Source organism: Drosophila obscura, unplaced genomic scaffold, assembly GCF_018151105.1.
Source record: "Drosophila obscura isolate BZ-5 IFL unplaced genomic scaffold, ASM1815110v1 contig_186, whole genome shotgun sequence".
Lineage (NCBI taxonomy): Eukaryota > Metazoa > Arthropoda > Insecta > Diptera > Drosophilidae > Drosophila > Drosophila obscura.
In genome coordinates this window covers 4799201-4813972 of record NW_024542774.1, presented here as the reverse complement: position 1 = coordinate 4813972, position 14772 = coordinate 4799201, and the positions used below count along the sequence as shown (strand labels likewise).

The window sequence follows — 14772 nt, the reverse complement described above, 5'->3', positions numbered from 1 at the left end:
AACGAAATACAAATAGAAACAAGAAAAAAGAGAAATTAAAAAAGCAGCGACCTTCTGCTGATTTCTGTTCGCCTGGTATCTCAGATTTGAATTTAACCGTTTTCTGCCATTTGAGCGCTGGAAAGGAGGAGGCAGAAAGTGAGAAAAAGTAGATCGAAAAAAAGCAATTATGCCCGGTTGCTCGTATTTAAGCGCTCAATTTTATTTTTTAGGAATGGCAAAAAACATGTAGATGTAGTACTATCAATGTTGGATGTACCTTGCGATGTTTTCTAAAATCTTTAGTTGGTATGGGCAATTTACATACAATTACTTATGTTCAGTAAAAATTGTTATTGGAATGAAGCTGTTTTTAGTCCGTCAAATTCGCAAAAATTTAAATATCAAACAAAACTATCGGGCAAAAAACTATCATCGAGAAATATATTACACAAAATATATATATCGATATATACCCTACGCAGACGTATTCCGTACTCTTTTCGGTACAAAACTTTTCTGATAAAAACCAAAATTAATAAATTTGCTTGTGTTTGTATCCATGCAAAAGAGTAGATAAGGTCTAAAGCACCTCTTCGTCTCCAACGCCACGTTGCAGCAGCGCACACGTACAGTACAACATAACATCCACGTACATTCGCAAACATCAATACATTGGAGCGAAGAGACAAGTGCAGGAAAATGAGTTCTTCTTCAAATGCAGGCCAACGCACCAAACTGATACAGGAAAAATGTCAAACCCTATTAACCCAAATGCTACGCGACGAAGATAACAAATATTGCGTTGACTGCGATGCCAAAGGTAGGTGCAATACATAATTTATGATTTATTTCGCTACTGGCGACCGTACGGATGTACATCAGCACACATATGCATCCATACTTATCTATGTATATGTGAACTTATGTACACAACATAATAGAATGGGTTGACTGGTGAGATAAATAAAATTGATAGCTTGCCAGGATTGCAAAGAAATTTTCTTCATCATTTACATGAATATGTACATCTATGTACAGTCGTGAGTTTGAGAGTACTATAAAATATGAACTGCATTCATTAACAGGTCCCCGCTGGGCGTCTTGGAACTTGGGCATGTTCCTGTGCATCCGCTGCGCTGGCATCCACCGGAATTTGGGTGTTCATATATCACGTGTCAAGTCAGTGAATCTGGATACTTGGACGCCGGAGCAAGTGATCTCGCTGCAGCAAATGGGAAACTCTAGGGCCCGCGCCGTGTACGAGGCGCAGCTTCCGGACGGATTCCGACGGCCACAAACGGACACCGCATTGGAGAACTTTATTCGTGCAAAGTACGAACACAAAAAGTATTTGGCCCGCGAATGGGTGCCGCCGTCACCACCCAAAGTAGACTGGGCCAAGGAAATCGATGAAGAACTAGAGCGGCAGAAGAGGAAAAAGAAAAGTACCCAAGCCAGCTTGGGTCTCAGTGGCGTTGCAAGCGCTGTCGACAAGCGCGCCTCCACATCGGCGACTGGATCCAAAAACTCGCCACTACCCGCCCCATTGCCCAAGCCCAAGCCGAACCAAGTTGGCGGCTGCAGCCCAAAGACCTCACATCGTGTACAATTAAATAGCAGCGCCGGCGAAAGTGATCTTTTGGGGCTTTCATCGCCCACTAAGCCCATAGTGGGCGGTGGGGCTGCCACCACTGCTAGCCAAGACCTTCAAAACGAAAGTTTCACCAGCTTTCTAAGTGCCAGCAGCTGTGGCATCATCCCGACTGATACTGCCACAGGTCACCAGGAGAAATTTAATGGGAACAATGGTGATGCCCTGCTGGCCTCAAAGCCCAACTCATTGGCACAGGAGGAGCAGGACTTCTTCAACCAAGGCTCGCTGGGGAATGGGGCCAACGACAAGGACCAGTCTGGCAAGCTGTCTAAGGACAGTATCCTGGCTCTGTACGGAAATACACCTACCACTCATAATCCGCAACTGAATTTTGGCGGATTCACAGGCATGGCTCCTGGCGGATACATGCATCAGCAACAGCAGCAGCAGATTCCACATCAATTTATGACGCCCCCGAACTCAGTTAGCATGTACAATGCCCCTGTAATGGCTGCTCCGAACGCGTTCAGCAACGCCCCCATCAGCTCGAGTGCCAATTCAATGAGCATGGCGGGTGTGGGTGGAGTCGGCTTTGGCGGTGGACAGTTTCTGAACTCTGGCGCCAGTCCTTATGCTGCAGGCGGTAGCTTACCTGTGCAAGGATCTGGCTCGAATCTGATGCAGACAAATCAAAGCATTCTTAGTGGGATGCCCCTGTTTGGGGCACACCCGCAGGCGGTTTCACAGCAGCAGCAACACCCACAGCTGGCGAGCCTCTCCATGAATGTCATGCAACCCCTATCCACTGGCTTGCCTATGGCTCCCCAAACCGGACCGATTGGATTCCCCGCCTCGGCTGGCCCCACTGCCTCCTCAGTACCATCCAATCTGAATCAGCAATTCGGAAACTTAAATATCGGTAATGTTTGGCAATAAATACAGATTGTATTTATGTATATGTATGTATTCCTTTAATTAATTTTAAGACAAGCGTATGTCTCGCGTTGCAGATGAGAGTGTATGTGTGATGAGATGATAAGGTTATATCCATTTGATGTACAACTTGCCAGTTAGTTAGTTGTGTAGAGACGCGTTTGAGCAAAACACACGTATTGATAGCAGAATTATCCACTTGCCTCTCGCGTCGAGCCATGTATTAGAAAATGTTCAAGGTTTGCAGGGCAGTACAGGGTGTGCAGTGCGGCGCCCGTTCGCCGAATCTATTCCAATTATACCATAACTTTGTCTAACACCAAAATAATAAAAATCTAACTACAACTAAAACCTATAATGCACTTCCGAATTATGTGTATGTACGCGTTCTATTGAAATATTAGCTAGGATTTAATACATATATCGTGCATAAATCATCCATGCAAGAAAGAGAGTATGTTAAGTAAAAGATTTGGCAATGTACTTTTAATCGGTACGGTCCGCATCTTAAGATAATCTCACATTTGTTTCTCAAAGTGAATATTAAATATCATGGCTGGAGTGTTGGATTAATGTATGCATTCGTTTTGTAAGTGGCTACATTTAAGGAATAAATTAAACAACTTCGAACTGTGTAATATTACTTGATTAAAAATCCCGTTCATTCATTGTTATGGAAGGGATCCCACATATAGTCGTATAAGGGGTATAAAAGTTGGGCGTTTGCCCGAGGCTCACAAAGTTCCCGCTCGATTTTAAATATTTACCTTGCAAAACATCACGTTTCATCGATGTTTTAATCTGAAACATCGAAAACAACGACATCGATGCTTTTCCACCTCTAGCAGCAGCTCAAAAACACGTCAACCCCGAGGTAGTAAAAAAAAGTAAAAAAAAACAAAATACAATAATAAATTACTTCATACGGTCGACAGTATGACCGAGCAAATCGAAGAGAAGCTGCAAAAGCTTCTTACTGACCCAGCCATCAGCCAGGAACTGACAACGAAGGAAGCGTATTTCGCCAGTCTCTCCGAATGGGCAAAACAAGCATCCATCTCACAAAATGCAATGGCAATGTTTCCATATTACTTGCTCGCCAACTACCCGCAGCTCTTTCAACCGAATCCCATCCTGTCGAGTCCCCCGCTAAGGGCACAGGAAACTGGAAGTGCGCCAGCACCTGCGGCAGCTCCGGCCGCCTTCAACCGATTCCGGGTGCTGGACGAGATCCAACAGCACGAGACCATACAGCGTGTGGGAGGCTATGAGTATGTGGTCGCGCCCTTTTGGAAGCGAGCCGTTGCGGAGGCAATCGACATGCTCATCCTGTTCATATTGAAAATAATTGTGACCTTTGGCATAGTGAATCTATTTGATATTGATTTTGACAAGGACGTTATGCGGAGGACACTGGAAGATGAGGATCTCTTTGTGAACTTCTTCGACATCTCCATGGACTTTATAAATATGTCGTCCGATCTGCTCATGATCGAGATGCTAACCAAGATGATAGTGTGCTGCTATGAGGCAGTTTGGACTGTCTGGTACAACGGAGCTACGCCTGGCAAATCGCTGATGAAGATACGCATACACTATGTGGAGGCAGTTGTTCCTCTGCAGGCACCCGTCGTGCCACAATTTGTTTTCCAGCCGCAGCGGGAACCACTGAGAGCCCTGCTCTATCCCGCTGAGACCCCAAAATTGCTGAGGGCCTTCGCGCGAGCCCTTGCGAAGAACCTTGTAATGACGCTGCTGTTTCCCATCTGCGTTGTTATGATATTTTTCAAGAACAATCGAACCGCCTACGACATATTGACAAAAACGATAGTCGTCGAGTCCAATTCCAATGCCATATACCGGACCGATGTGCCGCAGCAACCACAACGTAATCGCTAACAATCAGTCGGAAGTTATAGGAACCCCCACCCCCCACACGAACCGCCAAATTGTGTACGGAGTATTTATGCATATGCTTTATCTATACATACATACAAAAGTTATTGTTAATACTAAATTTAATGTCGTTATGTTGATGTAAAATCCTGTAAAATAAAATTAAATCAAATCCCTGAAACGCTGAGCAAGTGGAGTACGAGGCGTGTCAGAATTATCGGAGTTTGTTCGTTTATTGGTTTACTTCACATTCACGTTTTTCAGAGACTGAGAGACAACATTGCCCTTGCCAGGAACATGCAGAGCTGAGCCCTTGTAGCATGCCACCAGGTCGGCATTCGTCATTAGATCGGGAGCACACGCTTCAAAGACCTTCTTCTTAGGATTTAGCTGAGCATCCGGCTGGCGTGTGTATCCCTCGCAGTGAACGAGATCCCCAGGAATTGCGCCCACAGGTGGGCTCAGCACTTCCACTTTGTCCGGCGTCGAAGCACACATCACCATAGCCTCTGAGGTCACGCCGCGCATTTTGGCTGGTTTCAGGTTGCACATGACCACAACCATACGGTTTTGCATCTCCTCGATCGGCACGAACTTTACCAGGCCTGAGACGACCGTGCGTGGGGCGGCTTCGCCACAGTCAATTTTTTCCAAGTACAAGCTATCCGCATCGGGGTGACGACCCACCTCAATAATCTTTCCAACGCGCAGATCCAAGCGGCCGACATCAACTGGAGCCTCTGCAACAGGACTGGGTTTCTCGGCAGCTGCTTTCTTTTCCTTTACCTTTTTCTCCTTTGGTGGAGCGGAAGGCGCTTTCGTCTCACTTGCAGGTCCATTTGAAGGAGCAACCGCTGCTGCTGCTGCTGCGGCGGCGTCGGTGCAGAATGATCGGTTGCCTGGGACCAATATCTGTGGCTTGCCATTCTTGAGTTCGAGTTGCACTAGCTCTGCCAATGCAGCTTCGATTTCCTTTTCCAGTGCGGCGTTTTCCGTGATGAGCTCTTGTTTCTTGCGGAGCACGAGCTGATATTGGATCCCGGCCATCTGTTTTCGCAAAAGTGAGATGAAAATAGTTTTTTTTTTTTTAGAGTCCCAGAATACTTGACTTGCCTCTGACTTGAGGGACTCAACTAACGCCTCAGCGCGTTCATTATTTTCCACAATTTGCTGCAAAGCTGCCATTCTTGTTTTAATTTTTGTCCGTAAAAAGTTGACAAAATATATTCCGTGTTTCCTGCTGACGGTGGATGTTGTACGCAGCATTGTATTTCGATCAGTGTATTTATCGAAAAAATTTGATTTGATAACACTATAATTCATCAGAAAAAAAAAGCCGTTTCTAACTTGGACAAGACACAAAAAAATCTATAAATTAAAGATAATATGCTTTAAAAATCGTAACATCGTAATTATGGGTGTCAGGTTCACTGTAAAACCACTATTGAGTATCGTATCACGTTACTAGACAAATTAGGTTTTTTTTTTTAATATCTAACACGATTCTGTTTGCGAGCTAATTTCCGATGGAGTACTTGGCTTTAGGCCTTTTTCTTGTCTCTTGTCCAAGTAAACTTTTTTCTGATGAAAAGTTGGCAGCACTGTCTTCGTGTCGATGTATGTAATTGTTGTTGTGGTATCGATAGAGTGCCCCAAATGCAAACGAAAACGGCTGGCAACCAGCAAGAAGTAAAACAAAACAAACAAAAAATATATATGCACACAAGCACAGTGTAGTAGATCAGATGGATTACGTTTATTGTGGCTCCGATCAAATCGGCGCCTCAGAGGATATATTAAGTACGTCGAACGTCAGTCGTCCCATTCTCATTCCACAGATATGTGCATACGAACACAAACGCTTGCATTTGTATGCGTGTGCATTATTGAAATTCGCACAAAATCAGAAAAGCTTTCTCCTTTGTTTACGTTTCAGATGTCTACGATGGGGGACCAGCGCGCGGCACTGGACACTTTTCCCCAAGTTTCAATGGCTTCAATATAGGCACCACCGATGCTGACTATGTGGAACTGGTCCCAGTTCTCGCCGATGGTGGGGAGCACTTCGGCGTCTCCAGTGTGGTCTTCGATGACTATGAGGAGCTGCTGTGGATGGGAAACCAGGGAGTAAGAGGAAGCCCGTTTGGGCATTGATATTTCTCTGCTAACGCAAGTCGTATCTTCAGGGCCATGTCACCTCCTACTATACGAGCTCCATGCAAAAATATACATCATTCCAAGTGCACGCAAGCGACATAGTCCGTCAAATCGCAACCCTGGACTCGGGAGTGCTTGTGCTAACGCAGACCTCGCTGCGACACCAAATTCGAAGAGGTCTTCCCAAGTTCACTCACAAGTAAGTGAAGAAATGTCTGAGCAAATGAATGATATCAATGGATCGGCTGGGATCCTTACAGATCCAATCATATGGCGGAAATGGTGTGCATGCTGCAACTATCACCCAATCGCTTGGTTATGGCTGGACTCCAGGAGGAGCTGATTGACTTTGACTTGCGTACGCTAAAGGAAACCCGATTGGAACACGTAGGCGCCGCCGGCTGCACGGTGCTACGCAAGAACTCGCGATACCTCTTTGCCGGTGATCAGTTTGGGACGGTCACGCTGCGCGACTTGAACAGCTTGAGTGTGCAGCATACAATTAAAACTCATACCAATGTCCTCTCCGACTTTAGTGTGCAGGGCAACCTTCTTATCTCGTGCGGCTATAGCGGGCGGCAGAACAACTTGGCAATAGATCGCTTCCTCATGGTCTACGACCTGCGTATGCTGCGACTAATTTCCCCCATACAAGTTCTCATTGATCCCCAAATGCTCAAGTTTCTCCCATCTCTGACATCCCGCTTGGCCGTCGTCTCCAGCTACGGCCAAATTCAGTTGGTCGACACTGTCGAGCTAAGCGAGCCTCGAGTCTCAATGTATCAGATCAACACAAATGGCAGCCAGTGCCTCAGCTTCGACATAAGCTCCTCTTCGCAGGCGATGGCATTCGGCGACCAGTCGGGCCACATAAACATGATTGCGTCAGTGCAAACGCCTCAGCCGCAGTTCAATCCCTTCTCGCGCAACACCGAGTTCGCAGATGTGGTGCCGCAGCTGCCTGTAGTTTCGATTACGGATACGAACTTCCCGCTGTCATCGATCATGCTGCCCCACCTGACGACAGGCACACAGTGGTTCTCCGATTGGCCCGAGGAGCTGCTGCACTATCGCTACCACAGACCCAAGACCATTGAGCCCGATGTACTGAGCAGCATGAAAATGCAAGGCCCTATTGGGTACTCGCCGAATCCACGCACAGCTCGACGGAATCAGATTCCGTATGTAATTGAACCAGGGGGAGCAGGCAGCACTAATGGGAACGGAGCTACGGCGGTTACCAAGGCAGAGAACGGCGTCAAAATCATTCCAAGGCGATATCGTAAAGTTGAGCTCAAGTACACAAAGCTTGGCACTCAGGACTTCGACTTCGATCAACACAATCAGACGTGCTTCGCAGGATTGGAGGCGACGCTGCCGAATTCCTATTGCAACTCCATGCTGCAGGTCTGACATCCCTATCAGCTAATGATAGCCAATGTATTTTAATAATTATACGCTCACACCTTCTGCAGATCCTGTACTTTACAGAGCCGCTGCGCATGAAACTCATCGAACATGTCTGCACAAAGGAGTTTTGCTTGTCCTGTGAGCTGGGCTTCCTATTCAACATGCTGGACAAGAGTAGCGGTTGGTCCACACCTGCCCCAGTTACCAGCGGTGAAGTTAATTTGATTTCGCTCTTTTTTTGCAGCTTCTTCGCCTTGTCAAGCCAGCAATTTTCTGCGTTCTTTTCGCACAGTGCCGGAGGCTTCCGCCTTGGGCTTGATCCTCACGGACCGGTCGGCAAATGTAAACCTAATCACATTGATACAGGTAAGTTCTATACATATATTTGGTAATATTCTGAACTTTGGAGATAACAAAACCATCTACAGAACTGGAACCGATTTATACTGCATCAAATGCATTACGAAATCTTCGATTCCAGCAAGAACTCGTCTGTGGGAGGCGGCACTGTGCATGCCCCGAATAATGGTAAACCTGAAAAATCCTGATTGGGTGTGAATACTAAACAAAGTTTATGTTTTAGCTGAGAGCTCAAGCACAGTCGACACAAGCGTCTCCACAGACCTATACGACTCAATTTGTGGTAGGTATGAGGTGACTTTTTGCATTCGATTGTATTGTTGTATATCCCCGTTTTAATCCACACTAATAGATGACACCGCCAAGGATGATGATAGGGAACGCAGCAAAATAAACGCAGAAACGGACATTAGCAAAATATTTGGCACTAAGCAGATCTGCATAAACCGCTGCATCAAATGTCACGTTGAGGTAGAGATAAATGAATACAATTGTTTGCGAGCATAGTTTTTAAACGACTTAATTTCACAGAAATCGAAGGAGAACCTGCTGCTGGCCTGTAACATGTCATATCCCACTCACATCAAAGATAGTGAGCAGTATTTCAACTTTGGAACTATTTTGAAGCGTTCTCTCAGCTCGGAAAAGAGCATTCAGGCATTCTGCGAGAACTGTAAAAAGTTTTCGCCAACTAATCAGAGCGTAAAGGTGAGAGATTTCACGCACCTGACTGTGGGATTGAGATTTCTAATCGAATTTACTCTTACCAGGTGTCATCTCTTCCGCAAATGCTAGCCATCAATTGCGGCCTCAATAACGAAAAGGACATTGGCTTTCTGAAGCGCCATCTCAATCGCTGCAACGAAAAGCCGTCTGTGGAGGTATCGGCTTCCCTCAGCACAAGCAAACCCTGTCGCTATGGAGCCAACTGCTCGCGGAGCGACTGCCACTTCATGCACCCGGATCGGTTAGCTCCGTTAGATAAATTCCAAAGGGACGTCTATATAAATACTTATGAACTTCTTGCAGAAAGTCTCCGTCGCATACGAGCCAATCAAACAACTCGAGCAGTTCGCCCAGCGGTCGCCAGAAATCTTGGTTCCCGCTGACCTTTACCATGACCATCACCGACCAGGGCGAGCTCATCGTGCAAACGCAATCAGATACAGAGAAAGCCGAACAGGAGGAGGAGGGGGAGAAACCATCCATAAAAAAAGGCGAAATCAATCGAATGTATGCATTACACGCCGTCGTCTGCCAAGTCGATGATGGCACCCAAAAGAACCTTGTTTCCCTGATAAATGTGCAGCGGCAGTACCACACCATGAAGCTGGCAGCTTCAGAGACCTCGGAGGATTCGCAGCACCAGTGGTACATCTTTAACGATTTCAGGTAGGTTTATTTGGTACGCCAACTAACTGACGCTAACTGAGCATCCTTAGCATTTCACCTGTGTCGCCGCAAGAGTCGGTTTGGTTCACTTTGGATTGGAAAGTGCCATGCGTGCTCTTCTACAGAAGCATTGAGGAGGAATTGGATTTGGCGAGCAGCCCAGACACAACAGAAGTACCCGAAGAGTCGCGTCCATCCGACGAAGCAACCGATTCACCTGTATGCTTGTCCAATCCGTTTCTACAAGTGAGTGTAACAAACAATTAGTATGGGGCAAGTAGTAATGATCGGTGGACTTTATCAGGACATGGTGAGTCCCATTTCAAGCAACCTGAGCACAGACGCAACTCTGAAGCCGCTGCAATCCAACGAAATGCCCCAGTCAGGAGACTTGGTCGCAATGGATGCAGAATTCGTAACACTTAATCCAGAGGAGAATGAAATTCGTCCGGATGGTAAAACAGCGACCATCAAGCCATGCCATATGAGCGTGGCCCGCATTTCATGTATTCGCGGGTAAGTAATTCTGCAAGTCAAGTACTTCAACGAAATGGCCTTTCTAATCAAGAAAATCGTTGCCCACAGACAAGGAGCGAGCGAAGGAGTACCATTCATGGACGACTACATCTCGACACAAGAGAAGGTCGTGGATTACCTAACACAATTTTCTGGGATCAAGCCCGGCGACTTGGATGCGAACTTCAGCAATAAGCGACTGACGGCCCTCAAGTATTCATATCAAAAGTTGAAATATCTGGTTGATGTTGGTGTCATATTTGTGGGACATGGCCTCAAAAATGATTTCAGGTGAGAAACCTAAATACTTAAACGTTTAACAGATGGTACAATAGATTCGGGCCACTCTAGGGTCATCAACATCTATGTGCCCTCCGAGCAAATAATCGACACGGTGCACCTGTTCCACATGCCACACCATCGAATGGTATCGCTGCGTTTTCTGGCCTGGCATTTCTTGGGTTTGTAATCGTATTTTTTTTTTTTTGACTGGGAATACCTTTTGCTAAATATATCCTAAATTTGCCAGGCACAAAGATACAGTCGGAGACTCACGACTCCATTGAGGATGCACGGACCACTCTGCAGCTCTATAAGCACTACTTGAAATTGCAGGCGGACAAAAAGTTCACGAGTGCCCTCAAAACTCTGTACGAGCGTGGAAAGCAGCTGCAGTGGAAAGTGCCGGAGGAATAGCTCGTTGGCGAGCTCGAGCCACTCATTGTCAATGCCAATTCAACTTCAGTACAAACGCTATACCGATCTGAAAACAGCAGCTTTCCTTTAAATTTATGGTTTTTTCTCAATTGGAATTGAATTTGTTTGTCTATGCGCTTTGTAACTAAAACTATGGAAAAGAAAGGATTTTAAACGTATAAAATAATTATAATGTATACAAATTGTTCTTTTCCTTGCCAAAGTTTTGGCTTTTCGATCGATTTGAAGAAATGTACCACCTACAATATAAACTCAATCGGATGGGTAGACAACGGCTCGAATAGTACTGTACAACCCTGAGTGCTCTCTGTATGCAATACGATTACATATGTGATACGAGTGTATAGTGTAAGATTTTTTCTGAAATTCCCGATCGCATTGCCTTATCAAATAAGATTGTGACGTTTGGGGAAATTCAGAGGCGGCTGCTGAAAGCTCACCCAGCTGCTAATTTGATAGGTGTCTGAGCTAATGTTATGTCAGTCGCTTAGCTACTATAAATACTAGTAGCCGATCAAGCAGAGCTCAGTTGCAACTCAGCATTCTGTCTGAGAACATCACTGAATATTCGCGTAATGAAGTCTTTTGGCTCAGTCGTCTTAGTGGTTTGTGGCGTTCTATGCGTCGGTGAGCAACCTGGTCTGGTCGAGATGTCCACAGCAGTGCTAACCGAAGATATATATTTATTATAGCTGCCGATCCCCAACACACATACGACGGTCGCGATGGGCCCCATGTATTTGGAGCTCCTGGCAATCAGGTATATATACGCGGACAAAATGAAGGCCCCTATAGTGTGCCCGGAGTAGACGGCAAATTTCAGAACACTCCATCGCGGGGCGAACACGTCTATACGGATGGGAGTGGCAACACTTTTGTGAACCGAAAAAATGCCGGAGGACCAGGTACAGTCCAGCTATAAGAACTATCTAAGAATTCCACTAAATGTGCATTTCTATAGCTACGCACAGCATTACCGGTCCTAGCTTTTCAGCTACAAATGGACAGCATAAAATTGGTAATGGAAACATTGCTGACAATGGCTTGCACGCCGGACGCCGTAACCGACGAGAGCCCCAATTTCACGTTGAGCGTCCTGGCCGAACAGTAGATGTCGGTCCGGGAGGATTTGTTGTTCAACGTGGACGTCGCAGCCCACAACTACACGTTGAGCGTCCTGGCCGAACTGTAGATGTTGGTCCCGGAGGCTATGTTATTCAACGTGGACGTCGCAGCCCACAACTACACGTTGAGCGTCCTGGCCGAACTGTAGATGTTGGTCCCGGAGGATATGTTATTCAACGTGGACGCCGCAGCCCACAACTTCACGTTGAGCGTCCTGGCCGAACTGTAGATGTTGGTCCCGGAGGATATGTTATTCAACGTGGACGCCGCGGCATTAATGATGCTCGGGTGCAAGGAGAAAACTTTGTAGCCCGTGATGATCAGGCTGGCGTGTGGAACAAAAAAGTTTCAGTATGGACGCGTCCGGATGGACGCACTGTTTCTGTCGACCAAAACGGAAATGCGATTGTCTCAGGCCGAGGCCGACCTGCCCAGCATGTAAGTGATAGCTAAATCAAAAGAATTCAACTTCTAAACGCCTTTAAATTTGCAGTACTCCCGCTAGTTCAATTGGAATATCCAACTTTAAATACACATTGATACTTAAATCATACAAATTTATGATAAACAAATAAACAAATTTAACTAAACTTGCAGTCTAATATATAAATTATATTTACTATAAATGTATTTAGTTGTTGCATTTGGCTTAGGTGCTACTTGCGACTGCAAGTAGTGAGAAATTTTGTAGCATGATGCACCTTGACATTGAGATTATAGCAAACAGATCAACAAGATTAAACTATCTCACCGCAATGTGTTCATTGGCTATAAGCAATAACAAGTTGCACTGGGAATTTCCCCATCAGCTTTGACTATACTAAGCACGAGTGGCCAGAGCATTTGGTTAGGTTCTGAAGCCGCAGCCTATAGATCGCACGTTCAATCGGCAGCAGGTCGTAGACAATGTTCAACATTTGATAAGGATCCTGCAAGAGGTCATATGCCTCTGAAAAGTGCTGGTACAAAGGAACAATAATTTCAAACTGTATTTCTTTGGGATGATGACTTACCTCGTTATCATTAAACTGACAGTATATGCGATCGACATTATACTTAAAGTCTCGCAGGCAGGCGAATGTGTTGTTCCACGAATCTTGGCAGTGACAGGCAGCTTCAGGTGTGCATTCCGCTAATCGATCACTGCGTTCCCAAGGGCAGGACGGGTTGTAGGTGTCATCGTTGCCCTCGCCCCAATACTCTATCAGCAACGAGTGGCGGTATGGCGGATGTAGCGTAATATCCCGGCCTGCCCGACCCGCCTGTAACAGATCCCCGCGAATTGACCGCCCATCCATGTAGGGGGGAACAGCTATGCCGGCCCAATCCAGAACTGTCGGAGCTAGATCTATCAAGCTGACGGCTACGTGGAGATGGCTTCCTGCTGCTATGCCTGGACCCCGCATTAGCAGAGGTACGTGAATGTCGGTTTCATACGGCTGCCGCTTGTCAAACGGCTGTGCGAACTGCCCCATATGATACCCATTATCCGAGGTGTATATGATGTAGGTATCGTCGAGGGCTTTCGTCTCACTTAGCACCGCCACCAAGGCGGCCACCAACTCGTCGACAGCCAGAAGCGATTCCCAGCGCCCCTGAAAATATCTGTCTATGGTGGCGACAGTTTCATCCGCCAGACGTGCGGACGATCCAACCAGCCAATGCTTATCTGGGGCATTCGATTAGACGGTCATACAAAAGAACTTAACAATATATATACACATGTGGCACAGCTTACCCTCTGTAGGATTATTGAAGCTGGGGGTGCGCAGAGCTTTCGTATTGGAAAATACTCCCCGATGACGTGGTGCAGGTGTGTATGGGGCATGCGGCGCTGGCGGGGCAACCATTGCAAAAAATGGCCTCTGCTCGTCGCTTCGAGTGGCACTGCGTAGGAAGTCAACCGCGCGATCGCGCAGCAGGTCAGTAAGATAAGTTGATGTATAGCTGACATTCTGGGAATTCTCGCGCAGCGTGTAATTGTAGTAGCGGGAGTTTCCGTGCAAGCCATGAAACTCGTTCCAACCGGGCGGCACCTTCGCCCCCCTAAACTGGTTTAGATATTTTCCAGCGAAGAACGTGCGGTAGCCGTGGTTCTGAAGAACAGCTGGCAAAGCCCGGGGTTCCGACCGATCCAGCCAGTTTGGGCCGTTGCAGCCTCCACTGACAGAGTTGTTAAAGGTTCTGTGATTGTGTGCGTATTGTCCAGTGAGAACACTTGCTCTGGCTGGACAGCAAATGGGCGTCGGCGTAAAGGCATTGTGGAACTGTGCTCCGGCTCGTCCCAGAAGCTTGCTAGTTTCATACATCGGGTACATTCCGTGCAGTTCCACATCCTGATCATCTGTTAAGATTAGCAATATATTGGGTAACTGTTCACCCAAGACACAGGCAACACAGAAAATACTGATGGCGAGAGAGAGCATGAAGCTGGCCTATGTGTGTTTCGCATGAGAAGGATTCAAACAAAAGATTCAGATTATACATTACCATGTTGGTCCAAATTTTTTAGCGTTTTCCCGGCTTACTAGAGGTGTCAAACCATCGAGGGCACTATCGATAGTATCGATATTTTACTGCTAGTCTCTACTATCGACGGTTGCGCTATACCACTAACCATACAGTATATAGATGTGCCAGTTCATACATCGAAAGGGGCGCAAGCTGAGTTTGCAGCGTACGTTCCCAGA

General features: G+C 46.4%; 6 protein-coding genes across 7 annotated transcripts; 4 read left to right on the top strand and 2 right to left on the bottom strand.

Moving 5' to 3' along the window:
- The first annotated feature begins 443 nt into the window (after positions 1 to 443).
- LOC111076411 (stromal membrane-associated protein 2) lies at positions 444 to 3164 on the top strand. Its single transcript, XM_022370219.2, has 2 exons — positions 444 to 802; positions 1068 to 3164. Exons 1-2 carry the CDS (start codon positions 682 to 684, stop codon positions 2510 to 2512), a joined length of 1566 nt encoding a protein of 521 aa, XP_022225911.2. The 5' UTR covers positions 444 to 681; the 3' UTR covers positions 2513 to 3164.
- A 149-nt stretch (positions 3165 to 3313) lies between these two features.
- LOC111076414 (protein FAM8A1) lies at positions 3314 to 4627 on the top strand. Its single transcript, XM_022370223.2, has 2 exons — positions 3314 to 3383; positions 3445 to 4627. The coding sequence occupies exon 2, from the start codon at positions 3446 to 3448 to the stop codon at positions 4406 to 4408; it is 963 nt and encodes a 320-aa protein (XP_022225915.1). The 5' UTR covers positions 3314 to 3383; position 3445; the 3' UTR covers positions 4409 to 4627.
- Positions 4467 to 5698, bottom strand: LOC111076413 (aminoacyl tRNA synthase complex-interacting multifunctional protein 1). Its single transcript, XM_022370222.2, has 2 exons — positions 5519 to 5698; positions 4467 to 5452 (listed from the first exon to the last, which is right to left on the bottom strand). The coding sequence occupies exons 1-2, from the start codon at positions 5669 to 5671 to the stop codon at positions 4646 to 4648; spliced, it is 960 nt and encodes a 319-aa protein (XP_022225914.2). The 5' UTR covers positions 5672 to 5698; the 3' UTR covers positions 4467 to 4645.
- Positions 5699 to 6041: 343 nt separating this feature from the next.
- Positions 6042 to 11123, top strand: LOC111076410 (PAN2-PAN3 deadenylation complex catalytic subunit PAN2). The gene is made up of 17 exons (XM_022370218.2): positions 6042 to 6205; positions 6342 to 6532; positions 6592 to 6761; positions 6823 to 7969; positions 8038 to 8152; positions 8217 to 8338; positions 8401 to 8500; positions 8556 to 8615; positions 8685 to 8803; positions 8864 to 9040; positions 9103 to 9299; positions 9362 to 9724; positions 9775 to 9970; positions 10029 to 10240; positions 10310 to 10531; positions 10592 to 10701; positions 10770 to 11123. Exons 1-17 carry the CDS (start codon positions 6151 to 6153, stop codon positions 10934 to 10936), a joined length of 3723 nt encoding a protein of 1240 aa, XP_022225910.2. The 5' UTR covers positions 6042 to 6150; the 3' UTR covers positions 10937 to 11123.
- Positions 11124 to 11473: 350 nt separating this feature from the next.
- Positions 11474 to 12672, top strand: LOC111076415 (immune-induced peptides). Its single transcript, XM_022370224.2, has 4 exons — positions 11474 to 11584; positions 11650 to 11862; positions 11919 to 12520; positions 12576 to 12672. Exons 1-4 carry the CDS (start codon positions 11533 to 11535, stop codon positions 12585 to 12587), a joined length of 879 nt encoding a protein of 292 aa, XP_022225916.2. The 5' UTR covers positions 11474 to 11532; the 3' UTR covers positions 12588 to 12672.
- Positions 12666 to 14686, bottom strand: LOC111081360 (N-acetylglucosamine-6-sulfatase-like). Of its 2 annotated transcripts, none has more exons than XM_022377408.2 (4): positions 14573 to 14686; positions 13821 to 14517; positions 13096 to 13751; positions 12666 to 13011 (listed from the first exon to the last, which is right to left on the bottom strand). In XM_022377408.2, exons 1-4 carry the CDS (start codon positions 14573 to 14575, stop codon positions 12898 to 12900), a joined length of 1470 nt encoding a protein of 489 aa, XP_022233100.2. In that variant the 5' UTR covers positions 14576 to 14686; the 3' UTR covers positions 12666 to 12897. The 2 variants fall into 2 exon arrangements, with proteins under 2 accessions (XP_022233100.2, XP_022233099.2); XM_022377407.2 differs by having other exon boundaries at positions 12668 to 13041.
- Between the last annotated feature and the right edge of the window lie 86 nt (positions 14687 to 14772).